The 19,509-nt window shown below is 40.4% G+C and overlaps 1 protein-coding gene across 4 annotated transcripts in view; it reads left to right on the plus strand.

Moving 5' to 3' along the window:
- NXPE3 (neurexophilin and PC-esterase domain family member 3) overlaps positions 1-18,538 on the plus strand; it is a 44,278-nt gene extending 25,740 nt beyond the window's left edge. For all 4 annotated transcript variants that reach the window (XM_029939216.1, XM_029939217.1, XM_029939218.1 and 1 more), the window contains 4 exons: positions 1,195-1,949; positions 7,265-7,338; positions 14,473-14,679; positions 16,986-18,538. In XM_029939216.1, coding sequence (XP_029795076.1) covers positions 1,195-1,949; positions 7,265-7,338; positions 14,473-14,679; positions 16,986-17,536 — 1,587 coding nt within the window. In that variant the 3' untranslated portion in view covers positions 17,537-18,538. The remainder of the gene's footprint in view (positions 1-1,194; positions 1,950-7,264; positions 7,339-14,472; positions 14,680-16,985) is intronic.
- Positions 18,539-19,509: the final 971 nt, after the last annotated feature.

Below are 19,509 nucleotides of genomic sequence, written 5' to 3' on the forward strand. Positions count from 1 at the left end.
AGAGAGAGAGAGAGAGAGAGAGAAAGAGAGAAAGAGAGAAAGCCAAGCAGGCTCCACATGCTGTTGGTGAGGGGTTGGATCTCACAAACTGTGAGATCATGACTTGAGCTGAAATTAAGAGTTGGTGCTTAACTGACTGGACCACCCAGGTGTCCCAGAATGGTACATTTTTTAACCAAGGATAAACCTACCTTGACATATCATCACCCAAGGTCCATGGTTTACCTTAGGATTCTCTGTTGGTATTGTATATTCTACAGTTTTAGACAAGTGTGTAATGATATCTGTCCATCATTATAGTGTTAAACAGAGTGTTTTCTCTCCCTAAAAATCCTCTCAGCCTTGTCTGGCATTTCCTTTCTGGGAGTTTTCATCTCTCATATTGCCCATCTGTTTTTCCATGTTGTCTGATTTTTCCTTTAGGGGCCATAGAGCATATTAATCATACTTGTTTTAGATTATTTGTCTGCTTATTCCAACAACCCTGTCATATGTAAGTCTGGTTCTGTTGTGTGATTTCAAATTATGTGTTTTGTCTTTTAGTATGCCCTGTAATTTTTTGTTGAAAGCTGGACGTGATGTCCTGGGTAGAGGGAGCTCTGAAAAATAAGTTTCAGTGGTGAGGTGGTGAGGCGTGAGGGAGGTGAAGCGATTCTTGGTTCTGTGAGGGACTCTCAGTCCTTTAGAGAGTCTTGCTATGGGGCTGTGAACTTTGAAAGTGCTTCTCAGTCCTCCCCCGACACTCTTTAAGTTGGATAAATGGTTAGGATGGGCTGGAGCTGGGTGTGCTCTTTACCCCAGTTTGGTTAGGTTCTGATAAAACTCCAATAGATTAGATTCTGGTAAAATAGTTTCTCTTGAGAGCAAGCCTTGTTAAGAAGAACAGAATACTCTGTTATATTTCAAAATGATTCCTTTTCTTCTTATTTTGCTGGAAGTCTGATATTTATTGTGGGAACTTGATTGAGCTCCCGGAGGTAAAATCCACAGTATGGAGATCTCTTTATGACTTTCTTCCTCATCCTGATTTCGCTGTTATAATAAGATAGCCCTGTAAAACTAGCGAGCTCTGGGTTTTACAACAATGTCATCCCAAGTACCTTTATTAAAGTTAAACTGACGCAGAGATACGCTTGGTTGATATAAGGAAATTTATTATAGCTGTGGTTTCTGTGTTTGTGTTTCTTCCTTCAGTACTTGGACCATGAGACTGTTTCAGCCACATTCATCGACAGCAGTGGACAGTTTGTTTCCTCCCAGATGACAAGAATTAGCCGGAATCCTTACTGTGGCTATGAGCATCAGACTCTGTCCAGCCGGGAGCGCATGGAGGAGGACTCCTTGGTGGCTGCCTTACAGTGGCAGGTGCCTGATGTGGGCCCGGTCCCCTTTCTGAAGAGCACTGACCCTTCTTCCAGCTACTATGTTATCTTGAACTCCGCGGCCTTCTTCCAGGTGGGAAGCCAGCTAGAAGTGCTGGTTCACGTGCAGGATTTTCAAAGAAAGCCCAAGAAATACGGTGGAGACTACCTGCAGGCCAGGATCCACTCCCCGCAGCTGCAGGCAGGGGCAGTGGGCAGAGTGGTGGACTACCAGAATGGGTTTTACAAGGTCTTCTTTACCCTGCTCTGGCCTGGCAAAGTTAAAGTGTCCATATCTCTGGTCCACCCCACTGAGGGGATCAGAGTTCTTCAGCACCTGCAGGAAGAGAAACCACACAGGGTCTATTTCAAGAGTCTCTTCCGCTCAGGAAGAATTTCTGAAACCACTGAGTGCAATGTGTGTCTTCCCGGGAGTCTGCCCCTGTGTAACTTTACAGACCTCTACACTGGAGAGCCCTGGTTCTGCTTCAAGCCAAAGAAGCTCCCCTGCAGTAGCAGAATCAACCATTTCAAAGGCGGGTACCTGAAGGGCCTCCTGACCGCTGCAGAGACTGCCTTCTTCCAGAGGTGTGTGTTCCTTGTTCTCGGGGGTGGTTTTAAGGTCCTTTCCCACTGTTTTTGTCCCAATTAGGTGACACAATCCCGGTTTGGTGACTTTCTCATTTTGGTTATTCGTTTCACATCTCTCTGAAGTTGGCCCTATTTGGGAAAGGGCGTGAATAGGAAAATAAACACATATTTATTTTGTGAATAGTTTTTACTTGTATTTATTTAAAAATATTTTTAGGTTTTTAAAATTTTTTAAGTTGTCTGTACACTCAACTTGGGGCTCGAACTCACACTGCCAAGATCCGGAGTTGCATGCTCCAGTGACCGAGCCAACCAGGTCCCCCCTTGTGAATGGTTTTTAGAAAGTGAAGCTTGGAGCTTGTTCCAATTTAAATTAAAGACCTTTTACCTTCAGACTTATGTTTTACTTCAGAACTACATGGCATATCTATAGCTGCATGAGAAAGATTACTTATTCACAGAACAGATGAAAAACATCGCCCAAGAACAGGGTGACTAGAGGTCTTGCAGTTAGAACACTGCTTTAGCTTCATGTCTAATAAACTAAAAAAAAAATTTTGGGGAGAACCTGAGTAGCTCAGTCAGTCAAACAGCCTACTCTTGGTTTTGGCTCAGGTCATGATCTCACGATTTTTGAGATCAAGCCCCATTTTGGGCTCTGTGCTGACAGTGCAGAGCCTGCTTGGGATTCCATCTTTCCTGTCTCTCCCCTGTTTGGGCTTGCTCTCTCTCTCTCTCTCTCTCTCTCTCTCTCTCTCTTTCTCTCTCAAAATAAATAAATAAACTTTAAAAAGAATTTTGAGTGACATACTATCAGTTGTTAAAATCGTATATTGATAGGAAAAGGACTGTGAATATGACAACATTCTGTGTTGACTTAATAATAAACATAGGAAGCCAGGAATATCACAGCAAACTACATTTTATAAATTAATAGTTGTGGAAAGTTTTGCATTATTGTGTACAAGTTTCTGTTTTGGAATATAAGTAAAACTTTTTCAGCATAATGATCAATATGTGGAATAATGTGCAGATTGGAATGTGTGGGATCCGTGTGGATTAAATGTTTTCATCAACATTTTGTACAGTTCTGAAGTAAAGTAGCATGACTAAGGAAAAAAAAGGTTATAAAATCTGTATGGTCAAAAAGTCTAATTATTTGACCAAATGTAAAAATGTCTTTTATTTTTTTATTGAAATAAATACTTAAAAATACTCCCTCGTGGAGAGATAGTTTTGTTGAGTACCTCTGGGCAACCCTAAAAAATTCATGTTTTACGTACACTGCTTCCTCACTGAGGGAAAAGTTACTACTATAACGTATGTAGGAGCTTCTCAAGCAAAACTCTCATTTTTCACTTCTGGAGTCTGCTTTGGTCCTATCAGTTTTAAAGACCTATTTGGTGGACTGATGCCATGCTTTTAGACGGCCAGCAGAGGGAGCACTACTCAATGTATTCACTATCCTGTTCTTCAGAGGAGATCGGGCGTGTTCAGGATGGTATGGCCATAGACCACTATTCTGTTCTTCAGAAGACTGTCTAATTTTTTTGTGTGGCCGAGTATACAAGGACTTTACCTTTAGTTTTAATCCTGGGTTCAATTTCAGACACGCTATTTATCAATGATGGTGAGCAGATGATTTCAGTTCTGTGTGCTTTTCCCCCATGTGTGAAGGCTGCTCAGTTCCTCTCCTTTTACAGTTGTGTTGTCAGTTCATTTAGTGGCTTAGCAAAACAGAGGATGCACAGCTTATAACTTTTTGAAATTCCATGTGGAAAAAAGTGGGAGAAAGGCTAGAGAATAAGTATAAAATTTAAGAATATTCCTAAAACCAAATCCTACCATTAAAACCAGAAAACACCTGTGAATTGTGAAAGATGAAATACTTGTGTCCCTGTCCTTACTCGCACACCCTGGATAAGGCTGGCTGATCGCACTGTGTAGTAGACTCATTAGGAAATTCTACTTACCTACAGATTTGCTGGTTCAGATGGTGTTTGAGGTGGTGTTTTTGGAAACCAAACATTTGATAAACCTGCTACTGATTTTATTTATTGCATTGTTTACTCTGTTAGAATCCTGAAATTTTACACCAGCTAACTAAATAGAAAAATACTGAAATTGATTTTTTGAGGTGTCCTTGTGTATGCTGTTTTGAGGTCAGGGCCTGAATATGTTAAGCTGATGCCCATTTTTACCTTTTTTTCCTCGGTGGTGCATAGCATTGCTTAATTCAGAAAGGATAAAGCTTAGCTTTGGTCTTTGGTTCCCTAAATAACAGTTGGACAGTTAAGGTGATCTAATCTTTGTTCTTTATCCCTAAAAAATGTTGCTTTTGGAAAGAACAACAGTACTTTGCATAAAAGATCCTATTAATATAAAAGAAGGCCTTTTGAAAGAATGAGGTTCTCACATGAAAAGCTTCCCATATATTTTAGCATCATTTCTTATCTTTCTTCTTTCTAACTTGGTGCTTGAAAAAACTTTCACGTAATTGGAAACACAGCAAGAATTATAAAAATGAACATCCATATGTCTTAGATTCACTATTGTTAATGTTTTGCCCCATTTGCTTTCTCTCTCTTTCTCTCTGTATGTGTGTTTACATGCGTGTCTGTTGATGTATAATTACCCCCTCCCAGACCACTGAGAGTAAGTTGGAGACAACATGGTGTTGCACCTCATGGGTATGCATCTCCTGGCACATGGACTTGCTCCACCGTCTAACCGTATAATCGTAACGTAGTTATCACAGTTGGGGCGTTTGTCATTGATACAATACTATTGTTTAATATACAGTCCATACTCAAGTTTCTCTGGTTGTCCCAATAATGTCCTTCATAGCTGTCACTTTTATTTTAACTAATCTCATCTATGATTACATACAATGTGTTTAGTTCTACTTTCTTTTGAATTTTATTTATTTATTTTGGGAGAGACAGAGAGAGAGCACAAGCAGGAGAGAGCCAGGGGAGGGGGGCGCGGGGGGCAAAGGATCTGAAGCGGGCTCTGTGCTGACAACAGAGAGTCTGATCTGGGGCTCAAACTCACAAAATGTGAGACCGTGCCCCGGAGTTAGATGCCTAACCAACCCACGGAGGCACCCAGGCACCCTCGGTTATCTCTTTGATCTCCTTTAATTTAGATGAGGTCTCTATCTTGGGTTTTTGTTTGTTTGATTGTTTTTTTAAGTTTATTTGTTTATTCTGAGAGAGACAGAGATAGCATGAGCAGGGGAGGGGCAGAGAGAGAGGAAGAGAGAGAGAACCGCAAGCAGCCTCTGCCCTGCATGGCAGAGCTAGACTAGGGGCTCAAACTCGAAGAGGTCATGACCTGAGCCAAAACCAAGGGTTGGACACTCGACCAACTGAGCCACCCAGGTGCCCCTTCTAGCATGTTTTTCACAACATTAAGAATTTAATGCCACTGCTTTGTAGAATGTCCCTTAATGTGTATTTGCTGCTTTATTGTTTCTACATGACCAGATTGAGATTAAACATTTTTACAGGAAAATTACAAAGGGCAAGTTTTCTTCTTTTCCTTACTTTAAAGCTCTCTCATGAAAGCAGTTTATTTGTGCTGGTTTGTTTAAAAGTCATGTTCTCTCCTAAATGTAACTTATATAAGCGATTTTCTAACATACAGTTGACGCTTTAAAGCCCCAGGAGTTAGGGGGGCCAACCACCTGCACAGTCAAAAATCTGCTGTAACTATTGACTTCCCAAAGACTTAACTGATATCCTACCATTGACCAGAACCTTTACTGATAAAAATAGTTGATTAACACATATTTTGTATACTGTATGTATTATATATACTGTACTCTTAGAGTAAAGTAGGCTAGAGAAAAGAAAATGTTAAGAAAATCATAGGAACAGAAAATACATTTATGGGGTTGTACTGAATTTATTGAAAAAATTCATGTGTATGTGGAGCCGCACAATTTAAAGCCGTGTTGTTCAAGGTCAGCTGCACTGCCTTCCTTGCTTCTTGTCTCCTCATTAGAAGGTCACTTCCCGGAAGGAGGAGATGCTGTGTGACTTGTTTTCTGTTACACCCCTGACGTCTAGGAGAGTGCCGGGCCCATAGTAGAAGCTTAAGAATTATTTTTTATTTTATTAAAAAGATGTAATTCCGTTGTGGTCAACAGACAACGTTACATTAGTTTCAGGTGTGTAAGACTGATTGTGTCTCACCCACTTCCCTGCCTACCTCCCCCCTGGTGACCGTCTGTTTGTTCTCCATAGTTTTTGTACTTTCTGTTTTTTGGTCTCTCTCTCTTTTTTTCTTTTGTTTATTTGGAAGCTTAAGAATTATTTAAGAACATACCTCTTTTGAATTAATGTCTGATTAAATATTGTGATTCAAGTTCACATATCAAGAATTTGGAAAGTCAGCATTTTATTTTTTTGTTTGCTTTTGGTCTGAGTGCAAGAGGTCATTGTTGTGACCCAGTTTCTGGCACAGTTATACCAGATCTCCAGTACTTTTCCCCTGGACTTCACTCTCCCACTTTTTCGCACAGCCCTCCATCTAATATTGTCCAAGCATGGACTCCAGCCCAGGGCCTGTGCTAAGTGCTGGAGACAAAGGGGAGTGGATACTGTGTCGCTGAGGTGTATATGTTTAAAAAAATGTTTTTAACGTTTATTATTGAGAGACCGAGAGAGAGAAGCATGAGCAGGGGAGGGCAGAGAGAGGTGGAGACACACAATCCAAAGCAGGCCCCAGGCTCTGAGCTGTTAGCACAGAGCCCGATGCGGAGCTGGAACTCACAAACCGCGAGATCATGACCTGAGCTGAAGTTGGACACTTAACCGACTGAGCCACTCAGGCGCCCCAGGAGTATATGTTTTAGAAAGAGACACTACAGAGCCATAGCATTGGTGAACAGAGTACCAAAAGAGCACATATCTGGGGACAAGTGTCTCCAGTAAGGAATCTAACATGTGATTTAATGTTACATAGACTTGTAGTCTGAAAATTAGATAGTGACAGAATGCATATGCTCGTCAGTGTGAGCCGCTTTCCGAGTCCAAGGGGAATAAGGAATTCTAACCAGAGTTTGTCATTTTGGAGCTGATGCTCTCAGGGCTACGCAGTGAAAGATTAAAAACCTATTTCATTTCTACTTGCATAATCTGCTTATTTTAAGAAACCTAGTTTATTAATTAATTGTGTTGAGTAGCATTTATAAGGATATTTCATCTTAAGGTTCTGTGAAATTTTTTTTATTTTCAAATGGAGATACATATTAGAAAGTAAATGTTCTTGAATCTAAGGTTGTATTCTTCTGATTCCTTTTAAAGTGGCGTCAATATCAAAATGCCAATCAACTCCAGTGGACCTGACTGGGTGACTGTGATTCCCAGGAGAATGAAAGGTAAAAAGAATGAGCTTGATGATTTCTTGTTTTCTTTGCTAAATGGGTTGAGACTCTGTGGTTTCACTAATGTCATGAAAACTGCCTTCCTCCTTTTAATATGCTGTTGTCACTTCTGTGCACAATTGAAAATACTGAAAGAGCTTTTTAGTTAAAATGAATCAGACCTTATGTGCACAGTCTTGGGCTTTGCTGTTTATACTCCTGTGAAAGTCTTCTTCCCCCTCTCCCCTCTCTGGTTGGCTTCAGTGCCATATGGCCCAATATGGTAGCTACTAGCTACTCGTGGCTATTTAGATGTAAATTAATTAAAATTAACTAAAATTTCACTATTTTTTTAAATAGGTTTTTTAGGGGCGCCTGGGTGGCTCAGTCACTTAAGTGTCCAGCTTCGGCTCAAGTCATGATCTCACGATTTGTGGGTTCGAGCCCCTCATCGGGCTCTGTGCTGACAGCTAGCTCAGAACCTGGAACCTGCTTCAGATTCTGTGCGTCCCTCTCTCTCTGACCCTCCCCTGCTCGCGCTGTCTCTCTCTGCCTCTCAAAAATAAATTTAAAAAACCATAAAAAACAATTTTTTAAATGTTTATTTATTTCTGAGAGAGAGAGAGATTGAGCATGAGCAGGGGAAGGGGAGAGAAGGAGAGACACACACAGAATCCAAGCAGGCTCCAGGCTCTGAGCTGTCAGCACAAAGCCCAACACGGGGCTCAAACCCACAAACTGTGAGATCATGACCTGAGCTGCAGTCAGACCCTTAACCTTCTAAGCCACCCAGGCGCCCCTAAAATTTAATTCTTAAGCCACACATTATCCAGAGCCATGTGTGGCTAGGTAGCTGCCATGTTGGACAGCATTTTATATGGATTGTAGTGCATCCATCGTTGCAGAAGTTCTGCCGGATATCACTACTCTAGAGCTATTCAAGAAATGCGTGTAAAACTGGCAAGGAAAATTTTAAAATCAAAAGCATATGTTAGTGAGCTGTCGTTTTCTCAAAGTGTGATCTCGCATTAGCATCAGCGAGAATTGCAGAGTCTCAGGTCGTATTGTGGGCTACTGAGTCAGAAACTCTGGGGCGTGGGTCCCAGAGATCTGGGTTTTAGCCAACCTTCGAGGTGATTTTGGTATATATATATCCACTGGTATAGCGTATTGTTAAAAGTAAAACAAGGAAATTCAGAAGAGTAAATGTACATGTTCTCTGTTAGCCATGGTGACTTCTGGAAAGAAAGGACGACTATTGTTAAGGACACGTATGCGGATGGCAAAGTCCTTTTACCTGTTGAAAGCGTATATGGACCGTATATGTGATAGATATTGCACAGATATTGCCAACACAAATGCCGTAGGGCCTAGGTGTACATTACAGGGGACTCTAGCCAGGGTGGTATGAGTCATAGGCCTTGTGAGTGGTGGAAGACCCGAGGAGCAGGGACAGCCTGTCCACAGCTCCTGCTGCTCTGTTGTGCAGAAATGTCGTCAGATCTACAGGGTTTCTGTTTTCCATGAACAAACATCAGAAGTCTTTATCCTTAATCTTTAAATGTAATATCTCCAGATTTCAAAACATTGGCATCCAACTGCAAACATTTAAAATATTGTGTGGGCTAAATAAAATGTGTCTGTGGCCCAGACGCAGCCAGGACACTGCCAGTCTATATCTCTGGTCTTCATTGTCATGTGCCGCAAGAAATCCCAGTCTTTTCCTAATGAAAAGCTGTATTCAATTTACTTAAAGCCAGTGAGTTACTAATTTTAAAGCATTCATGTATGAAACATCATTAACAGAAAACTTCTATTGGCCTTCATTGGCCTGGGCCTCAGCCTCCATGTCTATCACCCCTAGTCCTGCACTCGTCATGCTCTATCCTTCTCAGCCCCAGGCCCAGCCTCCTGGCCTGGATGCCTTGTTCCTGGGTGTCTAGTGAGGTGGTCCGTGGGTGGAGCTTTGGATGGTTTACCTGCCCCTGACAGGTCTCGATGTTCAGCCAAGAAGTGGTTGTGGGCTTGTGACAGACTGTTCTGTTTAGGGAGAAGACAGATTTTGTAACTGGTGAGAATTTTGATGGAGTTTTAGAGGGAGAAAGGAACTGTTAATAGAAGAAGAGCGTGGCTTTGAGAAGACCCCCTCAGAGCAGGTACATTACTGGAAAGAAAAGAGAAGGGCAATGGCTTCACCTAACATCGAAGACACCCCACTTAGGAGAACTTCACTGCAGTTCAGTCTTGTGACCAGCAGGGCGCAGTCAAAGACCCTAAGCCAAGGGCTCACATCCCCCTCCCCCATCTTCCTCTCTTCATTCCGTTCTTCCTCTTTTTTAATATACATATTTTTTGTTTTCAGAATATTTTAGACTTAAATATAAGTTACAGAAATAGTATAAAGTTCCTGTATAGCCTACATCCAGCTTCCCCTTATGCTAACATCTTACATAACCACAGAATACTTTCAAAGCTAAGAGTTTAAACATTAGTACAGTATCATTAAACTATGTTGTTGAGTTTATTTGGATTTTATGAGTTTTTCCACTAACGTCCTTTTTCTGTTTCATAATCCCATGCAGAATCCCAGATTGCATTTAGTCATCGTGCTTCCTTAGTCTTCGCTTTGTGACATTTTCTTGCCCTTTACACTTTGAAGAGCTTTGGTCAGACATTTTTTAGACTGTTTCTAAATTTGGATTTTTTAATGGTTTCTAATGGTTGGAATGAGAGTACGCATTTTTGGAAGAGTAGCACAGAAATGATGGCGTGTCCTTTTAAGGGAGTACATGGTGTCAATATGTATTGTTAATGATGTTAAATGTGATCACTTGGTTAAAGTGGTGTCTGTCCCGGTTCTCTTTTCTATATTCTGGAGAGATACTTTGAGACTGTGGTAGGCTGAATAATGGCCCCCAAAGATATCGAGATCTTAATCCCTCAAATTTGTGACTATCACTATGTAAGGATGGCAGAGGAAATTTAGCTTGCATGAATAAGCTAGGAGTCTAGAGTTGGGGAGAGATTATCTGGAGAATCTGAATGGGCCCTAAATACAATCTCAAGTGTTCTTTTAAGAGGGAGAAGCAGGAAGATTTCATATATATATATATACGACATCTTGTTTATCCATTCATCCATCGATTTTACATTTGGCTATTGTTGATAGTGCTGCTATAAACATTGGGGTGCATGTGCCCCTTCGAAACAGCACACCTGTATCTTTTGGATAAATACCTAGTAGTGCAATTGTTGGATCATAGGGTAGTTCTATTTTTAACTTTTTGGGGAACCTCCATACTGTTTTCCAGAGCGGCTGCACCAGTTTGCATTCCCACCAGCAGTGCAAGAGATCCACTTTCTCTGCATCCTCGCCAGCATCTCTTGTTGCCTGAGTTGTTGACGTTAGTCATTCTGACAGGTGTGAGGTGGTATCTTGTTGTGGTTTTGATTTGTATTTCTCTGATGATGAGTGACGTTGAGCATCATTTCATGTGCCCGTTAGCCATCTGGATGTCTTCTTTGGAGAAGTGTTGGTTCATGTCTTTAGCCCATTTCTTCACTGGATTATTTGTTTTTTGGGTGTTGAGTTTGATAAGTTCTTTATAGATTTTTGGGATTTTTTGTTTTTTCTTTTACATGCCTTCATATTCTTTTCCTTTTTTTAAGTAGTTTATTGTCAAATTGGTTTCCATACAACACCCAGTGCTCTTCCCTACAAGTGCCCTCCTCCATCACCACCACCTCTTTCCCCCCTCCCCCTTCAACACTCAGTTTGTTTTCAGTATTCAATCTTTATAGATTTTGAATACCAACCCTTTATCGGATATGTTGTTTGCAAATGTCTTCTCCCATTCTGTCTGTTGCCTTTTAGTTTTGCTGATTGTTTCCTCCACTGTGCAAAAGGTTTTTATTTTGATGAGGTCTCAATAGTTTATTTTTGCTTTTGTTCCCGTTGCCTCCAGAGACGTGCTTAGTAAGAAGCTGCTGTGGCCAAGCTCAAAGAGGTGTCTTCACCTTTAAAAGACATTTGGACTAGCCATTATCTGAGGTCCCTTTCAGCATTCTTTGAATCTCTAGGTATTTCTGCCTGTTCCTACTTTGCTATCCTCCGAAAAATGCTTAGGTTTTAAGGGACTAAGGTGTAAAGAAAACAGTTAAATTCCCAAGGTTTTCCAGGGGGCACTCAAGGGTAAACTCAAGCTATAATAACTACTATGTAGCCAGGACTTCTCATATGCCCAGCGCGTGACAGGGTGTGCCTGAACAGCTCGATACACACTGTCCTCAGTTCTCGTCTCCCTGCGATGGCACCCACGCTCATTGTTTCCTAATGCGCGAGGTGTTGTTTGACTCTCTTTCTTGGTCTTGTCTTGTTTTTGCTTTCATCAACTATATACTCCCTGTTGGCCTGCCTTTTACTTTTCTTAATTCTACAGGTAATTCTGTGCTATAAAGTTAAGGGACTGCACGTGTGCACTTACTTGAGCTCACACGCACCTCCCACCCTAACTCACACTGTCTCCCTCTCATCCAGCTCTTTCTAGATAGTTGAGGGAAAATTTTTTCTCTGCCCTTTCTCTCTCATTTATCCCATTTGTGGTCCAAATAGCACTTGTTTTGGCCAATGAATGACATGGGATGACACCCTTTGGAGGAAAATATAAGCTATGGGTTTTAAAGAGAAGGCAAGACATTTTAGAGAAGCAGGGACCTTACAGAAACTATCCCTTCTGATTTTACATAAAGATCTTATCTGCCTTTGATAACCACCTTCACAAAAACTACTTCCTTCACTATCAGTATTTAAGAAAACTGTAAAATCTGAGTAATAACTCATTTTTGTTTTAAAACTTTTTGGGGGCGCTTGGGTGGCTCAGTCAGTTAAGTGTCCGACTTGGTTTCTGCTCAGGTCATGATCTGGTGATGGTTTGTGAGTTTGAAGCCCACATCAGGCTCTGTGCTGACAATGAGGAAGCTGCTTAGGGTTCTCTCTCTGCCCCTCCCCCCCTCTGCCCCTCTCCTGCTTGTGCTTTCTCTCTCTCAAATAAATTTAAAAAAACTATTTTTATTCCATATGTATAATTCTTTAGGGGTTGTATTATTGATTTAAGAGACTTTCATATCTTATGTAAAAATGCATTCCAAGTCCAAGAAATGTGGACTTTATAAATAACTTCAGACTGCTTTAAAGTTGTATTAAAATAAGAAATGTTTTTGTCTCAGCTGACCATAAGAGGGCAATGTAGGTACATGCATTACACTTGGAAAATATGCTCTGTTATCTAGTGCTACATGTGTGAAGAATTAATGTCAGTTCATAACTGATTTGCTTGACTTAACTCTGGTACTAAATATAATTAACATTTGGATGGAAATGGTAATTGTTTCCTGTGTGATATACATTTTCCTTTATAACAGGTATTTGGCACGCAATAGCCAAGTCTTCTGAATTAACCATGGTAAAAAGTCTAACTTCAGAATCACTTTTAATTCCCCTTCTAGTATATGTTTTCTTTGGGTCCCAGCTGTCTGGTCCAGAGCTCCCTGTCTGTGTAACCTTGACATGTTGATATAATAAGGAAACTTTGGGCAAGGCGTGGGAACATAGTAAAGTCACACGTGGTAACATGTGGAGAAATTGTTTTTGAATCAGCCAAATAAATATTTGCCCCACCCACTCTCCTTTTTTTCTTTGACAATGACATTTTCCAAGTAAAGCTTTTAAAAATGCTGTTTACTATTCAGCTTAAGCCCCAAACCTTCAGAGAATTAGCAGATGCTTGAATTAAAACATTAAAAATGCCCTATCTGTCAACAGGGCATCTTCTTTGAAGGGAATAAAACCAAAATAATTTTGAGTATTATCTTATAACATCAAGATAATAAGCTGAAAATAGTCACAAATCTGGGACTCAAATTTAGATTTCTGAGTCAGATAAACATTTGGATTTTGAATTGTGGTTTAACAGGTGAGACTGTAGAATCACTGGATTATGATCAGGGGTTAAGCTTTGGGGTGTGTAAGGAAGCGATATAAAGTAATTGGTAGTTTTTGAAGAGTGTAGATTTGAATAGGTGTTAGAAATGCGTAAGTGTATACCTCCAGGAAAAATGCCAAAAAGAAAACGGCTGACATCTGCAAACCTCAGTTTTTGAGATGTGGGATAGCACAGCGGTTAGAACATGGGCTTTGCGGCTCATCTACTTGGATCAGGTCTTGGCTTTGCCACTTGCTAGCTCTGGATCTAGGTCAGGTTGCTGTTCCAAAAGGTAGGGGTAACATTAGGACCTACTTTAAAGGATTATTGTGAGCATCGTGTGAGATAATATATTTAATTGCAAAGTAAACTCACAAGAAATATTAGCCATCCCTGTCTGTTTATATTTAAGCACTTAAAGTGTGTTGTTTCTACAACAGCACTTTCCAAGGGAGGTGTTAGGGAAGAAGGATGTTGACTTTCCCTCTGAAGGGTGACCCGGCACTCCGGTCATGTGTAGCTGGGCCACAACCATGAGTACACACCTGCTGCTGCATTTTAAATACTGCTTACTGTGCATAAAGACCTTTCGAACCTTTTGTATTGTGGGGAGTAGTTCTTTAGAATGTGTATTTGGTTTCTTCATTGTATTAAGTGGTGGCTTTCTGAATTAATATTTGATTGCCTGGCCCATGGGTTAAAACTTCCCTTTTATTAGGTTGAGAAACAGTGGACTAATATTACTATGCATATGTAAAATATGAATTTAAGGTGTTACTTGCCTCATAGGCCTTTGAATGAGAAATTTATTCTGAGATAATGTTCGACAATGCTTAATATCTACACATTTCCGTGGTCTTTGCCTACCTTTATTTTTAGCCTTGATAAAAACATGCACATTCAGAGGGAATGCCCAAACTCCCTTTTTCCCCTCTGTCACCAATACCCTCACACAAATTTCAGATCTTCCTATTTTTGTGCAAAGGAGAACCGTTAGTAGCAGGGGGAAAGTCTGGGATTTCTTTGAGCTGTGCTGGCAGGAAATGTTACCCGTATGCCAGCAGGCTAACAGATACAGGGCATAATTTTGTTTCTTGGAACACTTTCCATATATGTTTAGTTGTAGGAGACTTTCAGAATATCTTAGTTTTTTCCTTTTTCTTTTCAGATACCAACAATCTAGAACTATCTCACAGCTCAGAAACTTTTCCTTCCGGGTATTATTATAAAGGTCAGTGGAGGCCCAGAAAGTTTAAGATGCGCCAGTTCAATGACCCTGACAACATTACAGAATGCTTACAAAGAAAAGTGGTGTATTTGTTCGGTGACTCAACGATCAGGCAATGGTTTGAATACCTTACTACATTTGTCCCAGGTTGGTACTTTGCATTTTGCTTCATAATTCTTTTCCGCATGCACAAAATCAGCTTTCTTCACTCCAGTGCCTGAGGAAGGGCATCAGGTGAGGAAGTAGGTCTTTCTCTGTCGGACTAAACAGGTGTCCTGAACCTGGAGAGATGTGTGATGGTTTCTGATCCATGGTGGGGTTGTGGTGTATAGATGGAAACGCTGGAATTGAAGTTCACACCACTGATGAGCTGTGTGACCTTGGATGTGTTATTTACTTCTCAGGGTTTTATTTCTCCTTGTGTGTAGTGGAGCAGCTGGATAGCATCACTTCTGATATTCTGGTCTATAAAACAGAGGTGGACATTTTCAATTGTTTCTCTCCTAGTTCTGTTTGGTCAGACTCCAAGTTTATAATAGATTTAACTGAAAGGAAGCAGCCAAACAGACTGTGGTCTGTTTTAATGCATCCATACAGTACAGCCTTCCTGGTGTCATCCGTTGGGCATTCCATTGGTATGATTCTGAGATGAGCTGGCTCCTCCTGAGGGAGTCTTGGTAAGTCCCAGTATTCTTAGCTTCCTGGTGTCCCTGCTGGGCTCCCAGGGTGCTCTCCAGACTCATGAGGAATAAAGCCTCACTCATTGGAGGGCCCTCCCTTATTTAAACGGGGCCTTTTATTCTTTGTGGAAGGTATGTGGACGGAGTGAGAAGGAATGAACCTCAGATAACAGTACTAAAGACGATTTAGAGAGCTGATAAATAATTCCATGGGAACTGTTTTTGAGGGCTACACATGGGCAGGACTTGCCATAAAGTAGATTCCCATCGTTTGTTGTGAGTTGTTGGTAGTGTTTTTTTCTCTTTTATTTTTTTTTACATCAACTTCTTTTCAGATTTAATTTTTTGAAGGAAAGAAAGAAGTAGATACAATCCCCAAAAGTAGAAAGTTAATTCCAGTTTTTGTTTTGCTTGTTTTTTTTTTTTAGTTGAAACAGACTTAGCTGAGTTTGGTTGATAAAACATAAATTAAAAACTAGGAAAAGGGCTATAATTTGTGTGGTATAATGCTCAGGATGTTTTGATGTTGACGAGGCAGGGCCCTCCAGGAGTCTGTAGTTGTTTGTTTAAGTTCTAATGATGTAGTTAAATATTTCCTTTCATAGCAGTGATCACATTGAGTGTCATGATTATTTTCCACCATATCCTTTGCAAGATAGATTTTTCACTCGATAAAGCCTTGTGCTGGTGCTTGATTCTAATCAAAAGGAAAAAGTGGTAGCTTGAGTTTATTCAATTTAAATGGAGCCAAATGCTCCATTTGGTAGTAATGAATCTAGAAGAGGAGGCTGGGACTGCGTGGAGAGAAGAGTGGAAACTTTAATCCTTAACAAGAATGTAGACAATTAGGGTGTGAGGTTACTTCTTCAGAATTGACTGTACGCTCCTTGAGAGTGAGGGCTGTGACTTATCCATCTGAGCATTGCTGGCTCTTGGCACTATAGTGGCTGGCACTGAATAGGTACTTAGGAAATGTTAATTGACTTGGGTTGCCAGAAGTTCCTTAGTCTGTTCTCTGAAAGGCACTTGTGGGGAACATTCAGGGATAGGAGACAGGCTCACTTTCCCTATATGGCATATGCTAAGTGATGAATTTTACAGACAGGGTTTTCTAGAAGTAACAAAAGAGAAATACCGACTGATTCCTGGGAATCTTCAGAAGACCTCAGAGGAGCTAGAATTTGAAACACAACTTAGATAAAGGGGAGGGAAAAGTGAATTCTAACTCGTGTTGCTGTCTCTGTTATTCTTGTGACAGAGATAGATATTCTCTAAGACATTAATATGATTTTCCATACATAGGGTGAAATTGAAAGTCAAAAGAAACAGGGTTGCTTCTTTCTTTCATTTAGTTCAAAAAGTATTTGGTTACTATTATGTATTTACTTAAAAAAGTAGCAGTTATAGCCCTTGTCCTGGAAGAAATAATAGTTATCCGTTAGAACAGTAATGTATAAACACCAAATTGATTTTTAAATATTCAGCAATCAGTGCAAACAGGAAGCTTCTTGACCTAATGGTTAGAGATAAGCAGGCTGATTTGCTTCTGAGGTGTATAGATGTACGTATAGAATCTATCACCGATGGTTTAAATAATATGTTAGAATAAAGGTCCATTGAGGCCAGTGAAATAGGTTTTCCCTTTACAGTTGTACCTTTTTGTTGTACTTTTATTTTTTTAGAAAAGTTCTCTTAAGCCACTAAGTAAAAGATGATCATAATATATGTGCTCATTTTGAACATTTTTATGAATTTGAATTTTCCTCATTTCAGATTTAGTGGAGTTTAACTTGGGTAGTCCCAAGAATGTGGGTCCCTTCCTTGCGGTGGACCCAAAGCACAACATCCTGCTCAAATATCGCTGCCATGGTCCTCCCATCCGTTTTACGACTGTCTTTAGCAACGAGCTCCGTTATGTGGCGAATGAGCTGAATGGCATTGTGGGAGGGAAGAACACAGTGGTTGCCATAGCAGTATGGTCTCATTTCAGCACCTTCCCTCTGGAAGTGTATATCCGGCGGCTCAGGAACATCCGTCGAGCAGTGGTCCAGCTCCTGGATCGAAGCCCTAAGACTGTGATAGTCATCCGGACAGCCAATGCCCAAGAGCTGGGGCCTGAAGTGAGCCTTTTCAACAGCGACTGGTACAACTTCCAGCTGGACACCATCCTCCGGAAGATGTTCTCTGGGGTTGGAGTGTATCTCGTTGATGCCTGGGAGATGACTCTGGCCCATTATTTACCCCACAAGCTACATCCGGATGAAGTTATTGTGAAAAACCAAATGGACATGTTCTTGTCCTTTGTGTGCCCCTTGGAGACCTAGTCTGCCCTGGAAGGAACTGGAGGAATCACATTTGCTGCATCAGAGACAGTTTATGGGTGGCCCCATGGAGGGATAGCTGCTATTGAAGTGTACACAATTTCAAAAAGAGCTGGACTTTATATGATGACTTGTAAGGAGCTTAGAAAATGCAGGTTGCATTTATATCTACCTACAGGATTTTTTCCAATCTTTACATAGCCATGGAGAACCATTATTAACAACATCCAAAGATACTAACGAGTGTGTTTGAATTAGCCTCTCCTGAGAGGGGCGATCACTACATTAAAAACTGAAAACTGTTCTGACCTAAATGGTTGGTAGTGGAGTGTTGTAGCTTATCTGGTAAAGGAGATTGCGCATACCTGTGTGTAGATAGCACAGTTGGTGCATCTTCAGCGTGACGAACTGGGCTCCTGTGACACGGTGAAGCCTGCTGGGTCTCAGGAGTTTCTCCTGATTCACCTTTTTTGAATTACTTGAAAAGGCTGGTATCTTTGGCTAGAATTTTCTAGTGAGAACATTTACAGTGTCCTGCTTTTACCTAGAAAAGAAGCAAAAGGGAATTATGAAAGCAGTGTACATGAAATCTGTGTTGCATTATATATGCTTTGGGCGGTTGTTATTACTTAATTCAGCTAAATTTTACACGATGAATACTTTAAAATAATCACTTTTGGAACTGGAGGAGGGAAATCTATAAATGGAAATTTATTTTTGTGTTTTAAAGTTTGATGGTTTTAAGAATTGACTTATGTAAAGAAAACTGTTGTTTATTATAAAGTTGTACAAGTTACTTCCATCAATTTCAAGTGTTTACTTTTTGATTGTTAGTTTGAATTGCATACCAACATTAGAAATGAAAATCTAATTAGAAATTAGATATTGAGATCTGTAACAAGTATTTCTTGATTGGGACATAAGGTACACACATTCTGTCATGCTTGGAAGTAAAAACCTGCTATTCCTACTGGTTATCTTAAAATAATGGAATGATCAATTTTACTTGACTGTCTTTACCTTATTAATTCTAAATGATTTTAAGTTAATGTGGGGCCATTTAGTAAGCACTCTTTTCTTTTTGAGCCAGAATGGATGTATGAAGAAATTGAAGAGGCTTTAGAGATGAAGACCAATATGTGAAAAAATACACTCTTACGAGAATGGGTTAAGGAATTTGGAGTTAAAAAATATTTTTTAATGTCTGTTTACTTTTGAGGGGGGTGCAGAGAGGCAGAGAGAGAGGGAGACACAGAATCCAAGCAGGCTCCAGGCTCTGAGCTGTCAATACAGAGCCCGATGTCAGACTTGAACTAATGAACTGTGAGATCATGACCTGAGCTGAAGTTGGATGCTTAACCAACTAAGCCACCCAGTTGCCCCAAGGAATTTGGAGTTTTAACTTAAAGAGTATAGGGGCACCTGGGTGGCTCAGTCATTAAGCCTCTAACTTTGGCTCAGGTCATGATCACATGGTTCAAGAGTTCGTGCCCCACATCAGGTGACCTCAAGGCCTGCTATGGGTGAGCCCTGCTTCTCTCTCTCTACCCCTCATGGGATTCTTTCTCTCTGCCCCTTGATCACTTACACCCTCTCTCTCAAAAAAAAAAAAAAATACAACTTTCTTTCTTAGACTTGAGGGTCACCTTCAAATTTATAAACTATATGGGAAAAAGAGGTTTTTAAATTATTTTCTAAGGACCACCAACAAGTAGTTAAACATATTATGATTGCTTAATTTTAATGATCTTTAAGCTGCAGAGTGTCTGAGAATCACCTGGAATATTTGATAAAAATACAAGGAATTGTTGAATCAACCTTTGTTACAAGCATCCAGTGATTCCTTGCAATGAAAGTATTCTACACTTTGAGACATACTAGCTAAGGGGAGAAGGAAGATAGAACTAAAGAAATAATATTGCTTGTCTATGATTTCAGGGACTTAATCTCTAACATTTAATTCTGATCACAATCAA

Source organism: Suricata suricatta, chromosome 5 (assembly GCF_006229205.1).
Source record: "Suricata suricatta isolate VVHF042 chromosome 5, meerkat_22Aug2017_6uvM2_HiC, whole genome shotgun sequence".
NCBI lineage: Eukaryota > Metazoa > Chordata > Mammalia > Carnivora > Herpestidae > Suricata > Suricata suricatta.